Source organism: Dysidea avara, chromosome 9 (genome assembly GCF_963678975.1).
Source record: "Dysidea avara chromosome 9, odDysAvar1.4, whole genome shotgun sequence".
Taxonomy (NCBI): Eukaryota; Metazoa; Porifera; class Demospongiae; order Dictyoceratida; family Dysideidae; genus Dysidea; species Dysidea avara.
Window position 1 is genome coordinate 30,944,619 of NC_089280.1, and position 23,311 is coordinate 30,967,929.

The 23,311-nt window shown below is 37.4% G+C and overlaps 3 protein-coding genes across 4 annotated transcripts in view; all 3 read left to right on the plus strand.

The window, feature by feature from the left end:
• Positions 1-6,800: 6,800 nt before the first annotated feature.
• Positions 6,801-9,941, plus strand: LOC136267666 (tyrosine-protein kinase-like otk). Its single transcript, XM_066062814.1, has 5 exons — positions 6,801-6,879; positions 8,392-8,670; positions 9,277-9,412; positions 9,465-9,604; positions 9,670-9,941. Exons 2-5 carry the CDS (start codon positions 8,478-8,480, stop codon positions 9,939-9,941), a joined length of 741 nt encoding a protein of 246 aa, XP_065918886.1. The 5' UTR covers positions 6,801-6,879; positions 8,392-8,477.
• Positions 9,942-10,352: 411 nt separating this feature from the next.
• Positions 10,353-23,311, plus strand: part of LOC136267040 (receptor-type tyrosine-protein phosphatase S-like) — a 31,203-nt gene continuing 18,244 nt past the window's right edge. The window contains exon 1 of one of the 2 annotated variants that reach the window (XM_066062103.1): positions 10,353-10,483. In XM_066062103.1, the coding sequence (XP_065918175.1) occupies positions 10,454-10,483 (30 nt within the window). In that variant the 5' untranslated portion in view covers positions 10,353-10,453. The remainder of the gene's footprint in view (positions 10,484-23,311) is intronic. The other variant, XM_066062102.1, reaches the window with a different exon arrangement.
• LOC136266480 (receptor-type tyrosine-protein phosphatase S-like) lies at positions 10,899-15,028 on the plus strand. The gene is made up of 10 exons (XM_066061495.1): positions 10,899-10,922; positions 11,820-11,938; positions 12,210-12,345; positions 12,404-12,559; positions 12,612-12,711; positions 12,759-12,829; positions 12,884-13,017; positions 13,071-13,205; positions 13,258-13,406; positions 14,894-15,028. The coding sequence occupies exons 1-8, from the start codon at positions 10,899-10,901 to the stop codon at positions 13,129-13,131; spliced, it is 801 nt and encodes a 266-aa protein (XP_065917567.1). The 3' UTR covers positions 13,132-13,205; positions 13,258-13,406; positions 14,894-15,028.

Sequence of the window (23,311 nt, forward strand, 5' to 3'; positions counted from 1 at the left end):
ATTGTTTAATTAGCAGAGCCCGCCTGGGGCATAAGTGCTAATGTACATTAAATTAAAAGTGATTGTATAATAATTGTTTGAAGCTGTCAATAGTTTGTTGGTTGATGATGTCTTGTGGTAGTCCATTCCATTCTGGTATTGTTCTTGTTGTGATCCATCACGAAGTTACAAGGCCCGGAAGTCGAAGTTCACTCGCTCTTTGTTTTATAACTCAAGAAAGAAGAAGTGCAAAGACAAATCTCTGCGCTAAGTTTCCACAAGTTTGTTGAAGAATCTTCACAGCGAATTTGATGCCTGTGCAAGCAGCCAGTATCTCGGAATAAGAAAAATGTATGGGTTGACTTTGAGGGACTATGGCGCGTGAATGAAACAAGGTACAATATTATACTTTGGTCTCTGTATAGTAGAAAGTTAGGTCAATCTTCGAAGCAGTAGTTTAGATTCCTGTAGCTTCCTTTTTGCCTGTATCAAAGGTAAAAACCTCGGTAAAAACAACAGCATTTGTGTGGCTTCAAAAAGGCAATGTCCAGTATAGCCAATTAAGGACTTTCTAACAACTAATTTTGCCAAATTCACCATGACGGTACTTATTGAATAATTATTGAAATTAGTTCATAGTCCATCTCCACCCATGAAGTACCTATGGTAGGATCCGCAATCCGAAAAATCAACTTCTACAAATCAATCCCCCTACCATTGTGGGATGTTCATTGTAGTATCCCATTGCTTGATCCACCATGAAACCGGAGGCACGATTGTTGTCTTCACAGAAATATCGTTTTCAGTATTTCGCAAGATGCAAAATTTATTTTTTAAATTTCGTGCTCCACACAAAGGACCGGATGAAACTTGCTACTTAGCCAAATCGTATCCAGAGTTGTTGTAGTTGAAAAGTACGCACAAAAATAAGCAAATGGTTCACTGGGTGCCCGGCACAGGGTTGCTTTCTTTGAAAAAAACAGACAAAGAGATACGAAGTTTCGAATTCAAACTGCCCTACCACCCAGGGCAAGAGAAGCCAACTCTTCCTCATAGTGTTTCGATACGGTTGGGTGCATAGTCTGTCTATGCTGTTAGTTTGGAAAAGATCTGAGACTTCTCACCATCTGGGTGACGAGCGTCAAAAGTTTCTGCAGCATCAAAGAATTGTGTCGCGTTTTCTAGCCATTTCCAGCGCTTCTGCAGCCACAACAATCATCAATTATAAACTAAAACTATGGCAAAAGATGTCCCTGAACGTTTGGTAGCAGCGGTTGTCAATCATTATTTCATGCATGGCTTCCACGCCTCGCTCTAAGCTATGCATCAAGGGAGGCAGCAAAATCGACCAAATTTGATTTCACCTCTCACGCTCCACAGCAGTTTCAAATCTTCACTAGATCACCTTACATCACCATTACGCTGCAATGCATCCAAAAACAAACCGAAAACAGCGCAAAATCTTTCATTTTTGATTCGAGCTTGGTGGAGCTGCTGGTATACTGCATCATATGAAATCACAGAAACACCAACTACTACTACTACCAAACGTTTTGATCCATCATTAATCATCATTCTAAACAAAATTAAGTGACCAGTGTGGCATCAGAAGTACTGGAAAGCACTTTGGTACCATTGAGAGAATCCCTTGAAATGACGCACAAAAATTTTGACGTTCTTCACCCAGATGGTGAGAAGTCTCAGATCCTTTCCAGACTAACAGCATAGACAGACTATGCATCCAACCTTATCACATCACTATGAGGAAGAATTGGCTTTTCTTGTCTTGGCTGGTAGGGCAGTTTGAATTCGAAAATTTGTGTTTTGTTTTCTGCTTTTTGAGAGAAAGCAACCTTGTGCCGGGAACCCAGTGAACCATTTGCTTATTACTGTGCGTACTTTTTAACTACATTAACTCTAGATAATATCTAGCTAAGCAGCAAGTTCTATCCTGTTCTTTGTGTGGAGCACAAAATTTAAAAAATAATTTTGCATCTCATGAAATACTAAAATTGATATTTCTGTGAAGACAACAATCGTGCCTCCGGTTTCATGGTGGATCTAGCAATGGGATACTACAATGAACAACCCACAATGGTAGGGGGATCGATTTGTAAAAGTTGATTTTTCGGATTGCGGACCCTACCTATGGCACTTCAATGATATACCAATGAAAATAAATTTCAAATGAATATGCTAACTGTGAAAAATATTGATTTCTTCAAATTAAATCCATAGTGGCAAGAGTACATAATAAAAATACTATTTACTCTTGATGGAGGTACCATGGGTACTTTATGGGACATTTTTCAATTTCATTGCCAATTCACTGAAAACCCTGTGAATACTTTCTGTTTCATACTATGTATAATTCATGACAAAATGAGTTCCACTGTACCTTTGTACATACATAGTGATAGTACAAAATTGCAATTCCTAGTCCTGTGTAGTATCTTATTGCATGGCTAGTCTCCCAGTATTTGTGCTAATTTAAAGTTAAAATATCAGTTTTCAGATATTCCCTTTGATATAGATATGCATTGCCTTCAATCCTTTTAAGCTTCTGAACTGAAAAACAGTTACTGAGGGGTGTAATAATCTCATCAAATGGACAGTGATTTTAGTGTACTAATATAATTTGATCCTGATTGTTGTTCACATGTATTGAAGCCATTTATTACAAAAATGCACAGGCATACTTATGGCTACCTACCTGTACAGGCTGGTAGCTAGGCAAAAACAGGCCATGTCAGTAGCTCCCTACTTTTAGTATGACAGTTGTGTAAAGTATATGGTACGTACCACTCAAATGTAACGTTGTCTCATGAGAGTGTGACCAATTAAAAATGCTAATTAAAGGGTGTGGCACTCATTTTGCTTGTGAATATTCATCCTGTTTTGTTTGACATGAATACTCATGAGCGAAATGGGTACCACACCCTTTAATTAGCGAGTTTTACACTCTTGCAAGGCGATGTTGTATTTGAGCGGTACCTAGCACACTGTTTACAAAAATGTGTTGTTTCCATCTAGTCATTCTAGCATGGTAGTGTATGTTGTAAGATCTGATTGTTATGTATTTGGCAAAATTCCTTTATAGTGGTGATCATTTCTGATATTACTAATGCACAACAATGTTCTAGTGGACATAATATTGAGTTATCAGTGGATGATCAACTAGTTACTACAACACTGTATAAACCTGTTAATTCTTCCTTTACTGTCAGATGTAGAAGATGTACTGGGAATAGGAGACCATCTTGGTTCGGAACTAAAATATCATCATCCTGTGGTAGTGGTGTTCCAATATGTACTAAGAATGCTAATGAGAGTCAAGTTAAAGATTTGATGTTTTCGTCATTTGGAGAATCATTAAAAGGAATGTATCGGTGCACAGGAAACAATGAAGGGGCCACAGAAATTGAAGTATTAGGTTAGTTGTGGATCCTAGAGCCTCTTTCATGTGTATACTCAAATATATACACAAATAGCTGAATTAACGTACGTGATATGTACGTATTTGTGTTGTGCATGATATAATGATCCACACAAAAACAGCTAAGTGGTGAAAAAAGGTGTGGCCTTAAAAGCCTGAATGAAAAAAAGGTGCCAACAAATGACTGAAATGATTGTAATGCTAATGCAATTATTAAAATTTATTAGCATTGCAGCCATTTGGTGGCTGCCATCCTTGATTTCACAACTTTTTTCATTCAGGCTTTTAAAGGCCGCACCTTTTTTCACAGCTTGGCTGTTTTTGTGCAGATGTCACTTTTTTGTAATTGCAAGTTTTAAAGCCATTGGCCTTGATACTTCCTTTTAATTTCCTTTACTACAGGAATTGTCAAAGACTGCATGGCTATAATATGTATTTGCAAAGAACTGAAATAAGATGAATTTTGAAGGTGCATATATATACCCAATGATAGCTGGGAGATTTGACTCAACTAAAATTAGGAAGGGGAGATGCCCTACCTCGAAGGAGTATCCATAGCAAAATCAGTTAATTTCCATTCAGGAACTATTGAGCTATAAATGCATGAATACAGCATTTTCTTGGTTCCTGTAAAATGCACACTTGTCTGTTGCACACTAGCTGTACTTAGCCACACGACAGGTGATAATACCGCATATGGTATAATCCATGTTATCAGTTGATTTAATTGCACAATGGAATGAAGGGAAACCTAGAATTATGAAATGTAAACCTTTGTAAAACAAGTTCCTCCTACCATAGGTGGTGGAGATGGGGGAGCTAGGGAGGCCATGCCACCCCCCCTCCCCCACTTTTATGGGAGACTGTTTGCAAGAAAAGATCGAGATACTCTAATAGAACAGTCAGGATCTGGATACTCTAATAGAGTAGTCCCAGTATTCAGAGAAGCAGTGTAGCAAGCTACTTAGTACGTATGTGTAGTTATACATAAGGAGATATAATTGGTGGAGAGTAGCTATCAGGCTGTGACCTTTTTTTTTTGGTCGTCAATTTACAGCTGGCCTGGCCCCCTCACTCTTTGGCTCGCTCCACCGCCCCTGCCTTCTACAATACCTGTTCATGAAAGTTTTGAGGCACAAATCAATGATAGCAAACATTTCAAGATATATGTTGCCATTGCAGTTTACTGAAACCTTTCAAACAAATTTATTTTATTGTAAAAGGTTATTAAAGCATTCATTACACTATTAAAGCGTTCAGCGTCGTTCATAAGTTACTCTATTAGAGTGTTCAGCTAGGTGACAAATCACTGTGTAGAGAGTTCAGCTATGCAACAAGTCACCCAGTAGAGAGGTCAGCTAAAACAAGTACCCAATAGAGAGCTAAGCTACAAAAATGTCACCCTGTAGAGAGAACAGCTACAAACAAAATCACCATTACCCTGTGGAAATTTCCATACAGAGAGATCAGTGTAGAGAGTGTAGCTACAATCTAGACCTGACAGAGAATTCAGCTACAACCAAATCACCTTGTGGAGAGTTCAGCTATAACAAGTCACCTCATGGAGGGTTCAGTTACAAACAATTCCCCAGTTCAGATACAAGCATATCAACCTGTAATGAAAAAGTCACATGAGCATTTAAATCTTGAAATGATTGTTCTATTAAAAGTATTTGAAGGTATAAACAATATTTAAAAAGTAGAATAAGTAGGTGATTTTATACACAATTTTATAGATACAAACTTAATTATCCAAATAGTGGCTTGCCCCAATGGATTTGGGTAACTCATATATGTAGTTGACTGTTGTACTTTACAGGTCCTCCAGAGATCACAGATCACCCAACAGGTGGTGATGTACCAATGGGAAGAAGCATCACTCTCATGTGTAGAGCTAGTGGTCTAGGAACACTAGTATATTCCTGGGAGAGAAGAAGTTCTGGTAGAAGTTGGACTACTGTTAGTAATGATAACACAACATCATACACTACTGATACAACACTGACTATTGGAGAGTACATGTACAGGTGTAGAGTCAGCAATGACGCTGGATCAGTTGTGTCTAATAGTACTACCGTGAATGTGTATGGTGAGTTTATTATGTGAGAGCATGTAAGAGAGTAGGAATTTGCCAAACTAAATTATCAAATAAAAATGAGATGGGTAATACATGTATACGTATTCAAGGGAATTAAATATCTACGTACGTTGGGATAGTTTTACAACTATCCCAACCACCATTAATTTACAAGTAGCCAAAAGTCATTTCCAATCATTTACAGTGGCCACAACTAGCCCCTCGGCCCTGAATGCTATGACATTTATATATGTGTGCAACCTATGTATCTGCATCCATGCAGTATCTATTCATATGTTAATCTAGTCCTATGCAACTATTCTGAGCCCAATTTGTATGAATTAGGATGAATTGGTGAGCTAGTATGCTTGTAAATTGGATAGCTAGAAGGCACAAATTGTCCTTCATAATTATGGCTATATAAACATAGCTAAATCTTCCAAGTGTTTGCAAAGGCAGGAAGTGTGATAATTGCGCCTTCAATTGAAACGGTGCCGTGGTACCAGGAAATTGGCTTAACAAGCCACCATAAAAGGTAGCGACTGCTATACGAAGGAGAAAGTTATGTATTCACTGATTCATAGGCAAATTCTTGGTTGGCCGTTATACGCGTTAGACAGGTGACCGCTTAATGCAGACCACAATGCATACATTTGTATGGGAAAATATTTGGGACCTCGTGACCATGGCTGTTATGCAGAGGTGACCGCTTAATCCAGGTGACCGTAACACAGGTCCCACTGTAGTTGTGTTTAGATAGCATATGACTGTTTTACTAGAATATCTTAAGTCTTAAGTGGAGGGATTTTAGCCCCATTCTCCTCAGATTTATTTGTGCTATACTTATTGTGGAAGTTATTTGTATATAGTCAAATTTGGATAACTTGTTACGCCAAAAGTTATTTAGATGATGGTTTCAAGTGAATGAGTAACATTGTGAGAAATGGAGAAGGGGGTACCTTAAGTCTTAATAAATAAGATAAGAAATGAAATAAAAAGAATGTCTTCTAGTTAAAAAAAGAAAACTTTTGCTTGCCTATGTATGGATAATTGAAAGATACTTGTGTATGTACTTGCAATTGATCACCATTGTAGTTTTAGCAGAACTGTACAATTATGTAATTCTATTTTTGACATTTAGAAATCACCACTCACCCATCAGGTACTACTGTTATAGCATTACAAAATGTCACATTAACTTGTTCAGCATCTGTTGATGGTGTGACATATTCATGGCATCGTGATGATGGTAGTCTTCCCTCCAAATCAAAAGGCCGGAATAGAAAAACATTGACTATTCGTACCGCAGATGAGGGAATGTATTATTGTATGGCTAACAAGGAGGGAATTAGTGTGGAATCTAATAGAGCTACATTGACTGTAGATGGTAAGAGAATTATTCTTTGCTACAGTAACATACATACATTGTACATGTACTTAAAAATTTTATGTAATATTTCCTTTGATGCCTGAGGTTACTAAATCCAGTGGCGGGGTTACTAAACTTAGTCAGTAACCTGTGGTCTCACTGGTGGTTGTTTACTACATTCATCAAATGAAAATCGGCAAAGCTAAAAACAAGATGTCCTTTACTGTTAGCTTACTTTCTGGACAAGACAAGCATCATTAGCATTCAGCTAGGTATTAAACCCAATGTCTGGCACAGTGTGGCGCTGACACAATAAACTTGAAGGATAAATCTTGGTGCTAGCACTCACAATTCGCTTCTTAATAGCTTACTTTCTAGACACGACAGCGTCTTCCTAGCCCAGCATAATAATTACTTTTGGCACTATCTTGGGCACTATATAGTCACACAACAGTTATGAATGTCACGCCAGTGCAGTAGCACTGACACAATCAACTTGACTTAAGCCCAATGTTAGCACAGTAATGTACAGTTTGCCTCACTCTTTCTTAACTTAGGAAATTTTCTATATCACTTGGAATGGGTTGACATTGGTTTCTATGCTATTTAGAGCCCCTCAGACCATGTGGGTAATTAATTTTACCTCGGCCTGTGGCCTTGGTAGTTAAATTTGTAGGTATCCTCATGCACCCACATCATCCTCGGGTCTCTAAATAGCGTAGAAATCTTGTCGACTCATTTTAACTAATACATGTTAACTTTTCACCGTTGTATTCCATATGTGACTGGATTTTGGAAAAACAATCCAAATTGTGCATTAGACATTTCAAGATAAAATTAATGGTTTTAAGAATTCAAGTCAGTATAACTTGCCAATGATAACAAGCACGGTTATGAAATTTACATAAGAGAAGCATCAATCTATTACCTTCAGACCACTTCCAGTACTTGTAGCTGCTTGTAGAGTTTCCCAGAAAATCTGAGCAGTTGGGCAAGTAAAGTAGTATCACAAGTGCTCACAAAGAGGCGGAGGGTGAGGGGTGGCAGGATGAGCAAGAGATAAACATCAAAATAGAGGTACACCATGATTGAAATCCAGACATGAGATTATAGGGCAGTGTTGGCTTCTTAGTTGCTGATATGCAGCAAAATCAACAGAAAAACCGTGTGGCCAACCATCCAACAGTACACCACTGATTCTTGCCAAGCCAGGTCCGTCACAAGGCCAGAAACCACCATTCGAGCTTGCCACATCACCCAGAAAAGATTTCTCTTAAAGCCAGCTTCGAGTATTTGAATAATGCTGAGGGTCAAAACTATAGTGTAGCTATCCAATGGTGGTGTTAGTTTGATTTTTCCTGTATGATTTGGAACAGTTTTGTAAAATCTGGTTACGTATAAGGTTCTAGGCATTATTGATGTACTTCAACTGATATTGTTATCTGGTATTTTAACTACATTGATATTAATATTTAATATTGCATGTAGTGTTGTTTGGTTCTATAATTATTTCAATCTCTGGTGCTGTAGATTTGTTATTTATCAATGCCACATCAAATAACTTCCTAAAAAATTAAACAGAAACTGCTCAGTTGACTGTGCTAGCTGATGGTATAATGAGGAAGAACTTTGTATATCTGTGGAAAGTCAAGAATAAAAATGATCTTCCTGATAAAGTTACCGGTGTTAATGGAACAGTGTTAACAATTCCTAATCTTGTTAAATCTGATGAAGGAGCATATTATTGTACTGTGACTAATGAGTGGGGTAGGAGTATGGAGTCCAACAGTATCACTCTGACTGTTTCAGGTATATGAATTTTGTTAAATCTCACTTGTTGTATTTCATAAAGAAATAAACATAAACAAAAGTATGAGTAATATAAATTTAAGACAAAGGTACTGCATTTCTTTGCATAAAAGCCATGTTCAAATAAACGCATGTCTCGTCTATAAGCTGGGAGAGGTTTTCCAGTACATTTGGAAATAAACGTCTGGTCTCATATATAGGCCTGGGCAATTAATGGAGTCTACTGCTAATTCTTTCTCTTGCTGCTGTTTTTTTTTCAGCTTTGTAAATACTAAGGTGAAGGTGCTACAAGTAATCACATGAGTAGTCCATGTGAGTTTGTATGCTTGCAGATACTGTGTGTATCATAAATCTGTATTTTTTCAATCGTTTTTAGCCTTGACTACACTCGTTTATAAAGTCAACAGGTTCCCCCATGCTAACCATTACAATAATTTACAACTCGAATTTGATTTAATTCCAAACTTCACTAGGACCTAAAGACCTAGTCTCAAATAAATTTTACAGGCCGGGTCAAAATGCTAGCTGGGAATTAAATAAAAGCCCACGACAATATACTAGGTTCATTCTTAACTATTGACATTTTGTTATTATACCTTATCACAGCCAACCAACCACAGCCAGCTGGGACCAGTGACGACAGCAGTGGTGGTGGTGGTAGTGTAGTAGTACCAGTTGTTGGTGTGGTAGTATCACTTATCATCATTATAATCATCATCATAATTGTCATCTTGATGTTGCTGTAAGTCATTTCTTATCATTAACATTTTGTGTACAAGTTTACCACCATTAAGGTATTACAAAAGAAGGTCTAAGCCACAAGACCGGAGCATGACAAGTACCACTAATGGTATACCAATGAGTGAGAAAAATGCTAAGAAAGGTTTACAGCCATCACAGGATTTACTAGAGAAACACCAATCAGAGATGCATCGTTTAGTAAGCATAATCTTACAAGTGGATAACTCATGTTGGATTTTAATGCGTCTGTCTTTTTAGCAATTTGTATAGAGTCTGATAAGATGGACACATCAGTTGGCCAGCCAACTACGCTATTCATTGAAATTCCTGATCTTCACATACCGGAGGTTACATGGTTGAAAGATGAGAGACTAGTTAACCATCCAGTACTCCCAGATGGATCTCTGTTCATTATCAACACTGAGATCAATGATCAGGGAAAATATACTGTGACTGTGTCAAGTGATGGAAATGTGGCCTCTGAGAATATTCAACTCACAGTACACAACCCTCGATTGCCTGTTGGTTAGAAGACAGAAAGTTTTGTCTCTAAGTGTTTATTGTATTGTTGTAGATACTTCTGAATTTAGCACAATTCAAGTAGAAGATTTTGCTGAATATGTCATCTTAATGAAAGATGAAGGAAATGCTGTAATTTCTGAAGAATTTGAATCAATAGTTGTTGATGCCCCTTTTACTCAACATGCTGGAAAGATGATTTGTAACAAACCTAAGAATCGATATAAGAATATTTTACCCTGTGAGTCTATCTGCTGGTAAATGTACACTTATTACTAGTTTAATGATAGATGATCATTCTCAGGTGGTGTTAAGTCAACAAGACCAGCTAACTGGTAGTGACTATATTAATGCATCATTTGTTAATGTGAGTAAATAGTAGTTTATACCAGTTCAGTTACTTGTTATCATCATTTAGGGACATGGAGACTCCAGGGTGTATATTGCTGCACAAGGTCCACTCAAGAACACAGTTGCTGACTTTTGGAGGTTAATATGAGAGCAAAATATAGCCACAGTTGTTATGGTGACCAGACTGGTGGAAGATGCTAAGGTGTGCACATAACACTTCAGCCATTTTTGTGCTTTTTTGTAAAAATCAGTCTTAAACTACTCAAAGCATTGCCATTGCATAATGCTCTGAATAAACTTTTGAACTATTTGGTACATAACACTGTTTATACATACAGTAAGGTACCTCACTGACATTCCTGAATCCACAGAGTATCTAAAGCTATAAGGAATTTCTTTAGAAATAGCACCTCTTGACTGACTTCAGATTTAGGGATGGTATATTTTGGTAGGAATTACATGCACCATTACCTTAGCAATATGTCACACTTGTGCAGTGCTCGAAATAACGTTCGACAACCGGACATTATCCGGACAATACACGGAATGTCTGAATAAGTTTCTATTTATCTGGACAAATTGTCCAGACAAGAGATTCAGTGAAGATACTGCTAACAATGGCTGCGGAGGCACTAAGAACCGTGTGGTAGTGAAGAAAACGGTGGAGAAGTTTGTGTCTGAAATGATAAAAGTCTTCAGACGATACAATATATAAATCAATCACGATGGTTGCGGTTTGAAACAACGTCCGGTGATCGGGAGCACGTGACCCGCATGCAGGCTAAATGTGAAGTCTAATGGTAAGCTCTGCTCGAAGCGACAGTATAGGCCAGCCTTTATTGAAGGCACAATCAATATTCACGCTTTGACCTGATATATAATTATGCGAGGATATATGCACAAGCGAGCAATGGCATTATAGAGGCCAAGGAGGCAGCCAGTAGTTTGATGGAATATGCACCAATTGCAAGGGCAATGGCTCAAGCCAATCTTAGCGAGGCTGCGAGGTTGAAGAATAAAAGAAAAATGGATATTGTTTACACAATCACTAAAAAAAACCTTAACTAAGATGGGAGTTATTTGTGAGCTTTACATTGCTGACGGAAAGCTATGACTGTATCACTCACTGTAATTATCAATGTAATAATACTATGAATAATTGTAACATTAATTTTATTGTGATATTACATGTAAGATACAAATACAATAGCACAAACTGATCAATTCTTGTTTCCTGTCAATAATAAATTAATCATACATCAATGTTTGTAAGTGTTTCACAGATTAAACTTACCCTTTCGAAATACTTCCAGATGTGATCTCAGCTGTAATTCTAAAACATTTCCTGGGGGAGCATCTCCCCAGACCCCCCTAGAATGAGCATGCTTCGCCTTCACGTGCTAAAGTAAATTTTGAATGTGACTGGACAACCACAATAGTGACAGGTCATTGGTGACTTTGTCCAGACATTTTGACAGTGGAACATTTTGACACTATTTCGAGCACTGCACTTGTGTGGTACTTATATTGGCTTGTAGATCAAATGTCAGCAATACTGGCCCAATGATAGCTCCAGTGTTTTCGATAATATCAAAGTGACACTTCAGAAAGAGGAACAGTTAAGGAGCTATTGTGTTCGTCAACTTCTATCACAAATGTAAGTTTATCTTGCCACAAATAAGTAGCTATTGATAATTCATAATAGGTATCGAGCCTCAAGAGAGAGACTCGTGTTGTTCATCAATTTCATTTTACAGCATGGTCTGATCATGGAGTACCAAAATATGGTACTACTCTCTTAGAATTTCAAAAAAGAGTTGATAAACACTACATCAGAAAAAGTTCTAAACCAATGCTGGTACACTGCAGGTGAAGGAATTCTGTACTGTGTTTGTGAGTTTGTTCTAAAATTTATATTCACTTCACAGTGCTGGTGTAGGTCGTACTGGAACATTTATAGCTATTAACAATGAGATACAACGTATAAAACAAGAGGGAGTGACTGACATTCATAGTTTTGTATGTCAGATGAGGTTCTGCAGAAACTTTATGGTGCAGACACTGGTAAGTGTAATGACCACCTAGTTGACCTATAACAGATTACTTCATTGTCACTTTCTAGCCACAATACATGTTCATTCATATGGCTCTGTTGGAATACATTAATTGTGGGGATACCTCTATTGTTGCTCCAATCAACAATGTGCAAAATAAGATTGATGAATTGTCTACTCTAAACCCCAAAAAGGGCAAAACTGGATTTCAAATGCAGTTTGAGGTGTGTAGAAATATATTCCATATCATTTTGTTAAAGGTGTAAACAACCTTAGAAGCTTGATAGGAACAGTTCTAAAGAGAGTGATTTTACATATGTCGCAGTGGTGTCATCTAAAAACAAGAGTAAAAATCGTTGTAAACAATTTTTGCCACGTAAGTGTGTGACAATTTTGTAGTCATATATTTGGACATACATATAGCTGAACCTGCCAGAGTGATTGTGCCTCAATATGATGGAAGCTCGGATTACATAAACTTTTGCTTTGTCGATGTAAGTATTAAAGATTACATGCTCATGTCACAGGAAAGTTTGTATTTTTAAAAGGGCTACTACAAAAGTAAAGCATTTTTAGTTGGACCAGGACCCATGCAGTCAACTGCTACAGATTTCTGGACAATGGTGTGGGAGAAGAAATCTTATGCTATTGTAATGTTGGGACAGATAAAGAGAATGAAGCTGTAATTATCTTACCTTACGCTGACATATATATGTATATTGACTGTTCTATTAGGAAGCTTCATTTAAGTATTGGCCAGTTGAGAATAAGAGTGTTGAGTTTGGCAGATTTTTAATTGAAACAATTTCAGAAGATGTTTGGGACAAAGACATAGTAAAGTGTACTTTTAAAGTCACTAATGTACACCAGGCAAGGAAATGCTAGTTTTACCACATCATTTGTAACAAACTCTATCCTACAGGATACTACGAGGACTATTACTCAATTACAGTATGTGGAATGGCCACAAGAATCTTGTCCCAATAGTCATACCCCAATAATTGATTTAATCAAAGTGTTGGAATATGTTTAGCATGAAAACGGCAATGGACCAATTACTGTCCACTGCAGGTAACATTGAGTGATGTCATAGTAAAATCCACACAAAAACAGCCAAGCTGTAAAAAAAGAGTGCGACCTTTAAAAGCCTGGGCGAAAAAAGTTGTGAAATCAAAGGTGGCGGCCAAGAAATGGCTGCAATGATGTTAATGCTAAAAACATTTAATAATGGCTGTGTGCATTGTTAAAATTTATTAGCATTAACATCATTGCAACCATTTCTTGGCTGCTACCTTTGATTTCACAACTTTTCACCCAGGCTTTTAAGGGCCACACTATGTTTTTACAGCTTGGCTGTTTTTAAGTGGATTTCACTTTTTGTATTTCAAAAACCAAATCCTGTACCTTTTACTGGGATATGATTTCCAGGCTGTTGTATCACAAGTTTTGCTAGCATATAGCACTTATTATGATGATTATGATGATGATGATTGGCACGAGTCAGTCACATTAGTCTGCTCGCAGACCGCCTGGGGGCAAAACTAAATTAATACTACAAATATACCACTGATCGATACGAAAATGGCTCTGATTTGATGAAATAGCTACTAGATTGAGTCTCAAAGTGTTGCAACAACAATAGTATGGTGCTAATGCTCTAATAGAGCGCATGTTATTGCTTTCGCTGAAATCATCTAATAGAACACACAGAATGTTCTAGAACAATCTAGATTTTCTATTGGTAGATCAGTTTTACTTATTAAGCTAGAATTTTCATTTATAAGGTAGAAATTAAGTGAAGTGATCAGCCAAGATAGCAGTGGTTCAGTGGTTAAGGATGCAGGCGTTAGGTATGGAGTGAACTCTGGTCATGATGAGTTGATTTTTTTCTGACATTTTTTATGCACGTTTTTTTGCCCCCCCCAGTGACTGCTCTATTATAGTATCTCGATTCCGCGATTTTACACTTGCTCAGTTTTTGCTTTATAACTTTGTAGCTGTAAGTCTTTTGCTGTTCTAACCACCAAAAGGCACTCCTACGATGATCAGCCTATGTACACAAGAATTTTCAAGTTATTCCTCTACTCAGTTTACCCTGTAGCCGTGACAAAAGTTTCATTTTTTTTACGTGAATAAATGCTCATAACTCCTTGGATATTTGCCAGATTCATAGCAAACTTGGTACGCCAATGTACCTTTATACGCTCTTTACTTGTGTTAAATATCGATACAATGGAGTTACAAGTTTGTGTTTTATAGCAATTTTTGCAAAGTGTGCAAAAAGAAATCAAAGCCCTTGTAGCTTCCTACAGCAAAGAAAAAAAAAACCCGAAGAAATTAAAACGATACTTTGGCCACTCATATCTCAGAAACGGCTAGGGAGATTTCTGTAGTGAAACTAGTTCCAATCGGATAAGGAATCATGGAGCTACAAAGGTGTGAAAATCGCGTTTTCTTTCTTCCTGTAAATATACTCACATTGTGGCACGCCAGCTTCTTGGGCCGCACGACACACTACCGTGTGTCTTGATATGTACAATATATTTTATGTTATATAGTAATGGAGTTGGACGTTCTGGAACATTCTGTGCTTTGCTGATCTGTATCAATCAGTTTAAACAAGAACAGATAGTGGATGTGTTCCAAACTGTTCAAATAATGCACTCCCAGAGGCCAGGATTAGTGGAGAATATGGTATGTGTTGATAGTATACAATATATTCACACTGGGTAGAAGTACTGCATTGCATGTATACCTCTCGGACCGAAGCAACATTGAGCAGTGAAAAAATCAAGCCCGTAGCCTAAGCCATTGTCAAGTTACACTTGTCTGAAGGAATCAATCAGTCAGTTATTCAGTCAGTCAGTAGAAAATTCCGTTAATTAAAAAAAAAAAATTCCATAGCAACTTGTTGAAAGCATTTTGGGTTGATCTGATGGCTTGTTTGGGCTTAGTTTTGCCTAGTCAATACTGCCTCATCGTTGTCAGGGAAAATTGAGGCTGGCTTTTGGGTGATGCTATTTTGTGGGCCATGCCTACTCCTTTGTAATTCCCTATTATACAGTACTATCGTACTGTATGATGGCATGTACTACTCCAGCTTGTTTCAGTACTTTTTGTCGATGTGCTATGGTCCCTACTCTAGTTGAAAATTCCAATTTTTTTTTATACTTGTTATATATAGTAGTTATTGTTCATAGTTTTATTATCACTCACACCTTATTATTCATGACAACATATTCTTGCTCTTTGAAGCATTTGTGAATTGAAAAACTACATTCTCTGGATATTAAAACAAATGTTGCCATGCATTTAGTTCTCAGCATATACACATAACCAGACAACATATTGAATAACATGCAAAAATCTTACTAGTCTTGCACCAAATTCTTGCAAGAATCTTGCAAATTTGTAAGGAAATCTTTACTTGTAAGATTCTGTGTGACCTTGTAAGAGCTTGCAAGTTTTTTTCTTGGAATGTATTTATATTTTATACTTTGTTTTTCCTCTGCAGGAACAGTATGAGTTCATTCACAGAGCACTTGTGGCTGCAGTACAAAAGCATTCTTCATAATTAATTAACAATTTATTGATTATAAGGGTAAACATAGTGTATTTTTAATTTTTTTATAAAGTTTTTATCCATTTGTGCCAGCGTCCCTTGTCAATACCCCCGGCACGGTGTATAATAGCTACACAGTGAGTGTTAGCTAGGTTATATGATGTGTTGTACTACATGTTCTTGTACATTTTAAGCAGTGTTTAGTCATCTCCGTGCATAAACATCAGTGTGAAATTACTAGTGACCATGACCATACAGTAGCTATGTATTATGGTGTACATTTCCAGTTTGTTGTCAAACATAAAACTCTGCAGATGCTCATCAGCAACATTGCATGCAATACAAATATGTGACTGAATTTAGGAAAATAACTCTTATGGGTGCATTCAACATATTAAATATGTAGTACATTATAAGTTAAATTCCTACTCATTTAAGGGTAGGATAAACTTGAATTACAAGAAGCATTTTAGAAAAGTGCTTTCTGCTATAACAGCACCATGCTAGTTTGATTGTTTTAGACATGACCATAAGGGTGATTTCCCAAAATTCAGTCAAGACACTGTTGAAGCATTTGCCATCTTAAATCTGGCAGAGGAATCTCTTAGATAATGCTCAATGGAAAGGCGTTCTGGGATAGTTCTGGAAATTATATTAGCTGTTTAGATATGACCTTGTGGATGAAAATGGTATGATGAAGTTTTAGATATGCATACTGACTTTCCCAAAATGGAATGGACTTGCCTATAACTCCCATCTTAAAATTTATTGCATAATCTATAACAGTGGTTACTGACTGTATGAAGCAAAATCAATGGTGATTTTGTTATTTCTATATTTTATATCTTATTGTTTGAATCACAGCTACTGAATATGCCATGATTTTTTGTACTGGTGAATTATGTTCAGAGTATTTTGTAATTCATGAATTATTTTGTAATTTGGTAATACATTGCTATTTAAATTCACTGGATAGACATACAATGTCTGATGCATCCAGGGGGCTAGTCCAAAGAATACAATCATAATACATAGGAAATTTGTGTGTGTGTGTGTGTCTTTGCTATAAAAATTAATTGTCAATCAAGAGTCGAGTAGTGTTTGCAGTTTGGATTTGAACAGGGGTAGAATCTAGTATTACTTTCAATCAAGTCATTAGGTAAATCATTCCAATCTCAGAGTGTTCTTGCATCGGGAAAAAAGATAAATTGGTAATAAAATGGAGAGGGTGGTACTTTTAGGTTGATCATTGGGTTTGGGTGAAGTATAGTGGTATCTTGCTCATTGTTATCATTAAGAGTTACGTGGATCAACAATTGATCACATTATCAGGACTACACTAACATAGAGACACCATGTACAGTTCATATCAAGACACACGGTAGTGTGTCGTGCGGCCCAAGAAGCCGGCGCGCCACACCCGTGAGTATATTGACAGGAAGAACGAAAACGTCATTTTCACACCTTTGTATCTCGGTGATCACTTATCTGATTGAAACCAAATTTGCTACACAGTTGCCCGCCAGCCAAGGGAGTCTACATTCCAAATTTGAAGGAAATCGCTCAAGCCATTTCCGAGATACGAGCTGCCAAAGGTTCGTTTTTTTTTCTTCGTTTTTTTTTTCTTATTCTTCTTCTTCTTCGTCTTTTCGCACACTTGCAAAAATTGCTATAACAAGCAAACGCGTACTCCGATCGCCTTGAAATTTGGCACACAGAAAGGGAGTCCAAAGGCGAATCCTAGCATCAAATTTGGTACAAATCCAATGAATGGTTCAGGAGTTATGACCGATTATTCGCGTAAAACAAGATCGATTTGTTGTCACGCCTACAGGGTAAACCGCTTCATGAAATGAGTTGAAAATTGCTATGTAGATGGAGTAACCATTGTAGGAGTGCCTTTTGGTGGTTTGAAAGGAATCGAGATAAAGACCATGGAGATATGAGACAAAACCCAACCTGTGTCACAATTACGCGATCGATTTTTATGAATAAAAAAGTATTAGTTTTCACGCCTACTAGGCAAACCGCTTAGAGCAATGAGCTGAAAATCGGTGTATAGCTGGAATAATCTTCATAGAAAGTCCTTGCAGTAGTACAGAAGAATCGGATTACAAACCACTGAGTTATGATTCGAAAGCCAACTCCGTGTAGCAAATGCGAAATCGAGATACTCTAATAGAACAGTCACCCTAATAGAGCATTCGGCTAATTTATTTATTTCATTATAGAATTTTATTGCATCACAAGTTATTCTGTAGGGAGTTCAGCTGCAAACAGTTAATCTTATAGACAGTTCAGCAAGAAGACAGTCACCATGTGGAGAGTTAAGCAAATATATCACTATAGAGATTCAGAACATTACAAGTCACACTGAAGAAAGTTCAGCTATAAACAAGTCATGCACTGTGTAGAGAATTCAGCTACAATTAAGTCACTCTCTAGAGAATTCAGTTACACAGAATTCAGCTACACACAAGTCACTGTGGAGAGAGTTCAGCTACAAACAAATTACCCTTTAGAGTGATCAGCTACAAACAAAACACTTTGCAGGGTGTCCAGCTGCAACAAATCAACCTTTAGAGCGATCAGCAATGAACAAATCAACACAAATCTACCTGTAGAGAGATAAGCTAGAAACAAATCACCCTGTAGAGAGATCAGCTACAAACAAATCACCCTGTAGAGAAATCAGCTAGAAACTACACACAATGTAAGGAGTTCAGCTACAAACAAATCACCCTGTAGAAAGTTCAGCTAAAACAAATCAACCTGCAGAGAGATCAGCTGCAAACAAATCACCTTATAGACAGTTCAGTTACAAACAAATTACCTTGTAGAGAGATCGGCTACAAACAAATCTACCTGCAGAGAGATCAGCTACACACAATTCAACTTGTAGAGAGATCAGCTACAAACAAATCACCCTGTAGAGAGATCAGCTAGAAACTAGACACAATGTAAGGAGTTCAGCTACAAGCAAATCACCCTGTAGAGAGTTCAGCTACAAACAAACCAACCTGTAGAGCGATCAGCTACAAACAAATCACCCTGTAGAGAGATCAGCTAGAAACTAGACACAATGTAAGGAATTCAGCTACAAGCAAATCACCCTGTAGAGAGTTCAGCTACAAACAAACCAACCTGTAGAGCGATCAGCTAGAAACAAATCATCCTGAAGAGAGGTCAGCTACAAAAAATCAGCCTGTAGAGATATCAGCTAGAAACAAATCACCCTGAAGAGAGGTCAGCTACAAAAAAATCACCCTGTAGAGAGATCAGCTACAAACAAATTGCCCTGTAGAGAGATCGGCTACAAACAAATCAACCTGCAGAGAGATCAGCTACACACAAATCAACTTGTAGAGAGTTCAGCTACAAACAAATTACCCTGTAGAGAGATCGGCTACTAACAAATCAGCCTGTAGAGAGTTCAGCTAAAACAAATCAACCTGCAGAGAGATCAACTACAAACAAATCACCTTATAGAGAGTTCAGCTACAAACAAATTACCCTATAGAGAGATCGGCTACAAACAAATCAACCTGCAGAGAGATCAGCTACACACAAATCAACTTGTAGAGAGATCAGCTACAAACAAATCACCCTGTAGAGAGATCAGCTAGAAACTACACACAATGTAAGGAGTTCAGCTACAGATAAATCACCCTGTAGAGAGTTCAGCTAAAACAAATCAACTTGCAGAGAGATCAGCTACAAACAAATCACCTTTTAGACAGTTCAGTTACAAACAAATTACCTTGTAGAGAGATCAGCTACAAACAAATCAACCTGCAGAGAGATCAGCTACACACAATTCAACTTGTAGAGAGATCAGCTACAAACAAATCACCCTGTAGAGAGATCAGCTAGAAACTAGACACAATGTAAGGAGTTCAGCTACAAGCAAATCACCGTGTAGAGAGTTCAGCTACAAACAAACCAACCTGTAGAGCGATCAGCTAGAAACAAATCACCCTGAAGAGAGGTCAGCTACAAAAAATCACCCTGTAGAGATATCAGTTAGAAACAAATCACCCTGAAGAGAAGTCAGCTACAAAAAATCACCTTGAAGAGAGATCAACTACAAACAAAACATTTTGCAGAGAGTTCAGCTACAAACAAATCAACCTTTAGAGCGATCAGCAACAAACAAATCAACCTGTAGAGAGATCATCTAGAAACAAAATAAACCTGCAGAGTGATCAGCTACAAACAAATCAGCTTGTAGAGAGATCAGTTACACACAAATCAACCTGTACAGAGATAAGCTAAAAACAAATCAGAGTTCAGCTAAAACAAATCAATCTGCAGAGAGATTAGCTACATACAAATCACATTATAGATAGTTCAGCTACAAACAAATTACCTTGTAGAGAGATCGGCTACAAACAAATCACCCTGCAGAGAGATCAGCTACACACAAATCAACTTGTATAGAGATCAGCTACAAACAAATCACCCTGTAGAGAGATCAGCTAGAAACTACACACAATGTAAGGAGTTCAGCTACAAACAAATCACCCTATAGAGAGATCAGCTACAAACTAGACACAAAGTAAGGAGTTCAGCTACAAGCAAGTTACCCTGTAGAGAGTTCATCTACAAGCAAATCAACCTGCAGAGCAATCAGCTAGAAACAAATCACCCTGAAGAGAGGTCAGCTACAAAAAATCACCCTGGAGAGAGATCAGCTAGAAACAAATCACCCTGAAGAGAGGTCAGCTACAAAAAAATCACCCTGTAGAGAGATCAGCTAGAAACAAATCACCCTGAAGAGAGGTCAGCTACAAACAAAACACTTTGCAGAGAATTCAGCTACAAACAAATCAGCTTGTAGAGAGATCAGTTACACACAAATCAACCTGTAGAGAGATAAGCTAGAAACAAATCACCCTGTAGAGAGTTCAGCTACAAGCAAAACACCCTGTAGAGAGTTCAGCAACAAGGAAACCACCATGTAGAGAGTTTAGCTGCAAACAAATCACCTGTAGAGAGTTCAGCTAGAAACAAAATACCCTGTAGAGAGACCAGCTAGAAGAGGTTACCTTGTAGAGAGTTCAGCTACAAAGAAACCATCCTGGTTATAGTTCAGCTACATTTCAAGTCACCCAGTAGAGAGATCAGCTGCAAAATAATATCCTGTGGGGAATAATGGGCATGTAATAAATATATGTAAATAATTTGTATAATTACTAATAAAATCAAAAATAATTGAAGTACTAAAATTCTTCTTTAAGTTCTTTTCTTTTTCCTGTAGTAAAGAAAAAAACACATGGGTTAAAAAAGCCCCAAAGCCAGCCATAGGCCGGCTTTGCAGTATACAAATACAAAAAGAAGTGATATCTAATCAAAAACAGCCAAGCTGTAAAAAAAGGTGCGGCCCCCAAAAAGGCCATGGTGAAAAAAGATGTGAAATCCAAGGTGGCGGCCAAGAAATGGCTGTGACGGTAGGTTAATGGTTACATTTTAATAACGACAATTCAGGTGAATTTTGTGCCGCTTGGTCTTGGCACCAAATTCAACTGAATTGTTGTTATTAAAATGTAACCATTAACCTACCGTCACAGCCATTTCTTGGCCGCCACCTTGGATTTCACATCTTTTTTCACCATGGCCTTTTTGGGGGCCGCACCTTTTTTTACAGCTTGGCTGTTTTTGATTAGATATATATTATACAGACTCAACATCTATCACAGATTCTGGTATATGTGTCAGTTAAGTTGTCATTGGTACACTTATAGATTCTTGCTGTTCAAAAACTTTAATCCTATTATACTTTTTGTCATAAAGTATTAACTATATTCTGAAAAATGACATTTATGGACCCACAATAGTTTATCTAGACACCAGGGCCGGAGCCCAGAGATTTTGAGTGGTCCAGCCATCCGTGAACTGAAATGGAGGTAATAGTCATGCACACTATTGATCTACTGTGATATCTGCTTTCATGTGATACTCAACTACATGTGCCAAGCTAGAAGCGAGGGTCTGGGGGCATGCTCCTCCCAGGGAAATTTTTGAAAACAGCTGCAGACCTAAATATTTTGCAATTCCTGAAGTTTTATCTGAAGGAGGCTGTGCTGTACTGTAATAAAAGGTTTGTTGAATTGGTGGTAGCACTTCATAAGAAACCATTTGCTCTGAAATGACATCTGGAAGTTATCAAAGCCTCTTTCTCCAGCATCAAGGATATATACCCTGGTAATTTTGTATTACAGTATACCTAATAATTCAATTTCACATCTAATTTTATACTTTTAAAAAATCAGTGGAAGCTAATTAGTTCCTTGAGATACTGAAGACATTAGGATTGCAATTGCTAATACATGTATTAGCTTAGACTAAACAGTGTAATTAGAACAGTGGCTATACTTTATACCAAATGCTCCATATATTTGAGTATTGCGATGACTGTTCTATTAGAGTATATTTTACTGACTGCTCTATTAGAGTACCGGTATCTTGATCCTTTACAAATTCAAGTAGCTGAAAAGTGGCCGGACTGGCCAGACCATGGGCTCCGGCCTTGCTAAAGACTCCAGATACCTCTTCACATATATGGATATCATTGATCAGGACATATCATACTATTAGTTACAGTCCCATTCAAAGGTATGTTAGTTGATATATATAGTGGTGTGTGTGTGTGTGTGTGTGTGTGTGTCTGTGTGTGTGTGTGTCTGTGAATTGTAACTTAAGACTTCCTGTATGCACACAGGCTGAATACCATCAATACAAACTACTTTCTCATCAAGTGATTTCACTGCTAGTGTTGTTGGGTGACCAACTGACAGATTCAATTTGATAACAAATTTGATTTATATATAATAAAAGCTGCACCTGTAATAGTATACTACTCTGGGATCACTATGGTTACATGTGTATTACTTTATTATTATAGGAACACATGGACAGGTAATCGTTGCAATTTCAAACATAACTACAATGATCAAGAACTAAACTTTTACACAATTTTTAACCATTGTGCCAATTGTTGTTTTATGTAAATTGACCAGAGCAGCTATACACAACTGATCATGATGTACTTATTTGTCATGATGCTACCAAACTTATCACTATATTTCTAATAGAATACGCTCATGTATACAGATTGCTCACAACAATATTAATGATAGTGGCATGTAAAAGAGCTATAGTATACTGATTTAGTGTGATAAACATCATGAATTACAACTTAAATAAGAGACAAAGTCGCTGAATGCATAGAATTAGCTTTAATTGTACTTGGAACACACACAATATGCATATTTACACACTTTGAAATCTTCTCAAAGTGTCTAGATACAATTACCTTTAGTTTCTTCAAGGGACAGTAAATAACTAGGTTTAAAATTTAGGCTGGGAAAGAAAGAAAGCTTAAGGAGGGTAGATAGGATCTGCCCTCATCCAA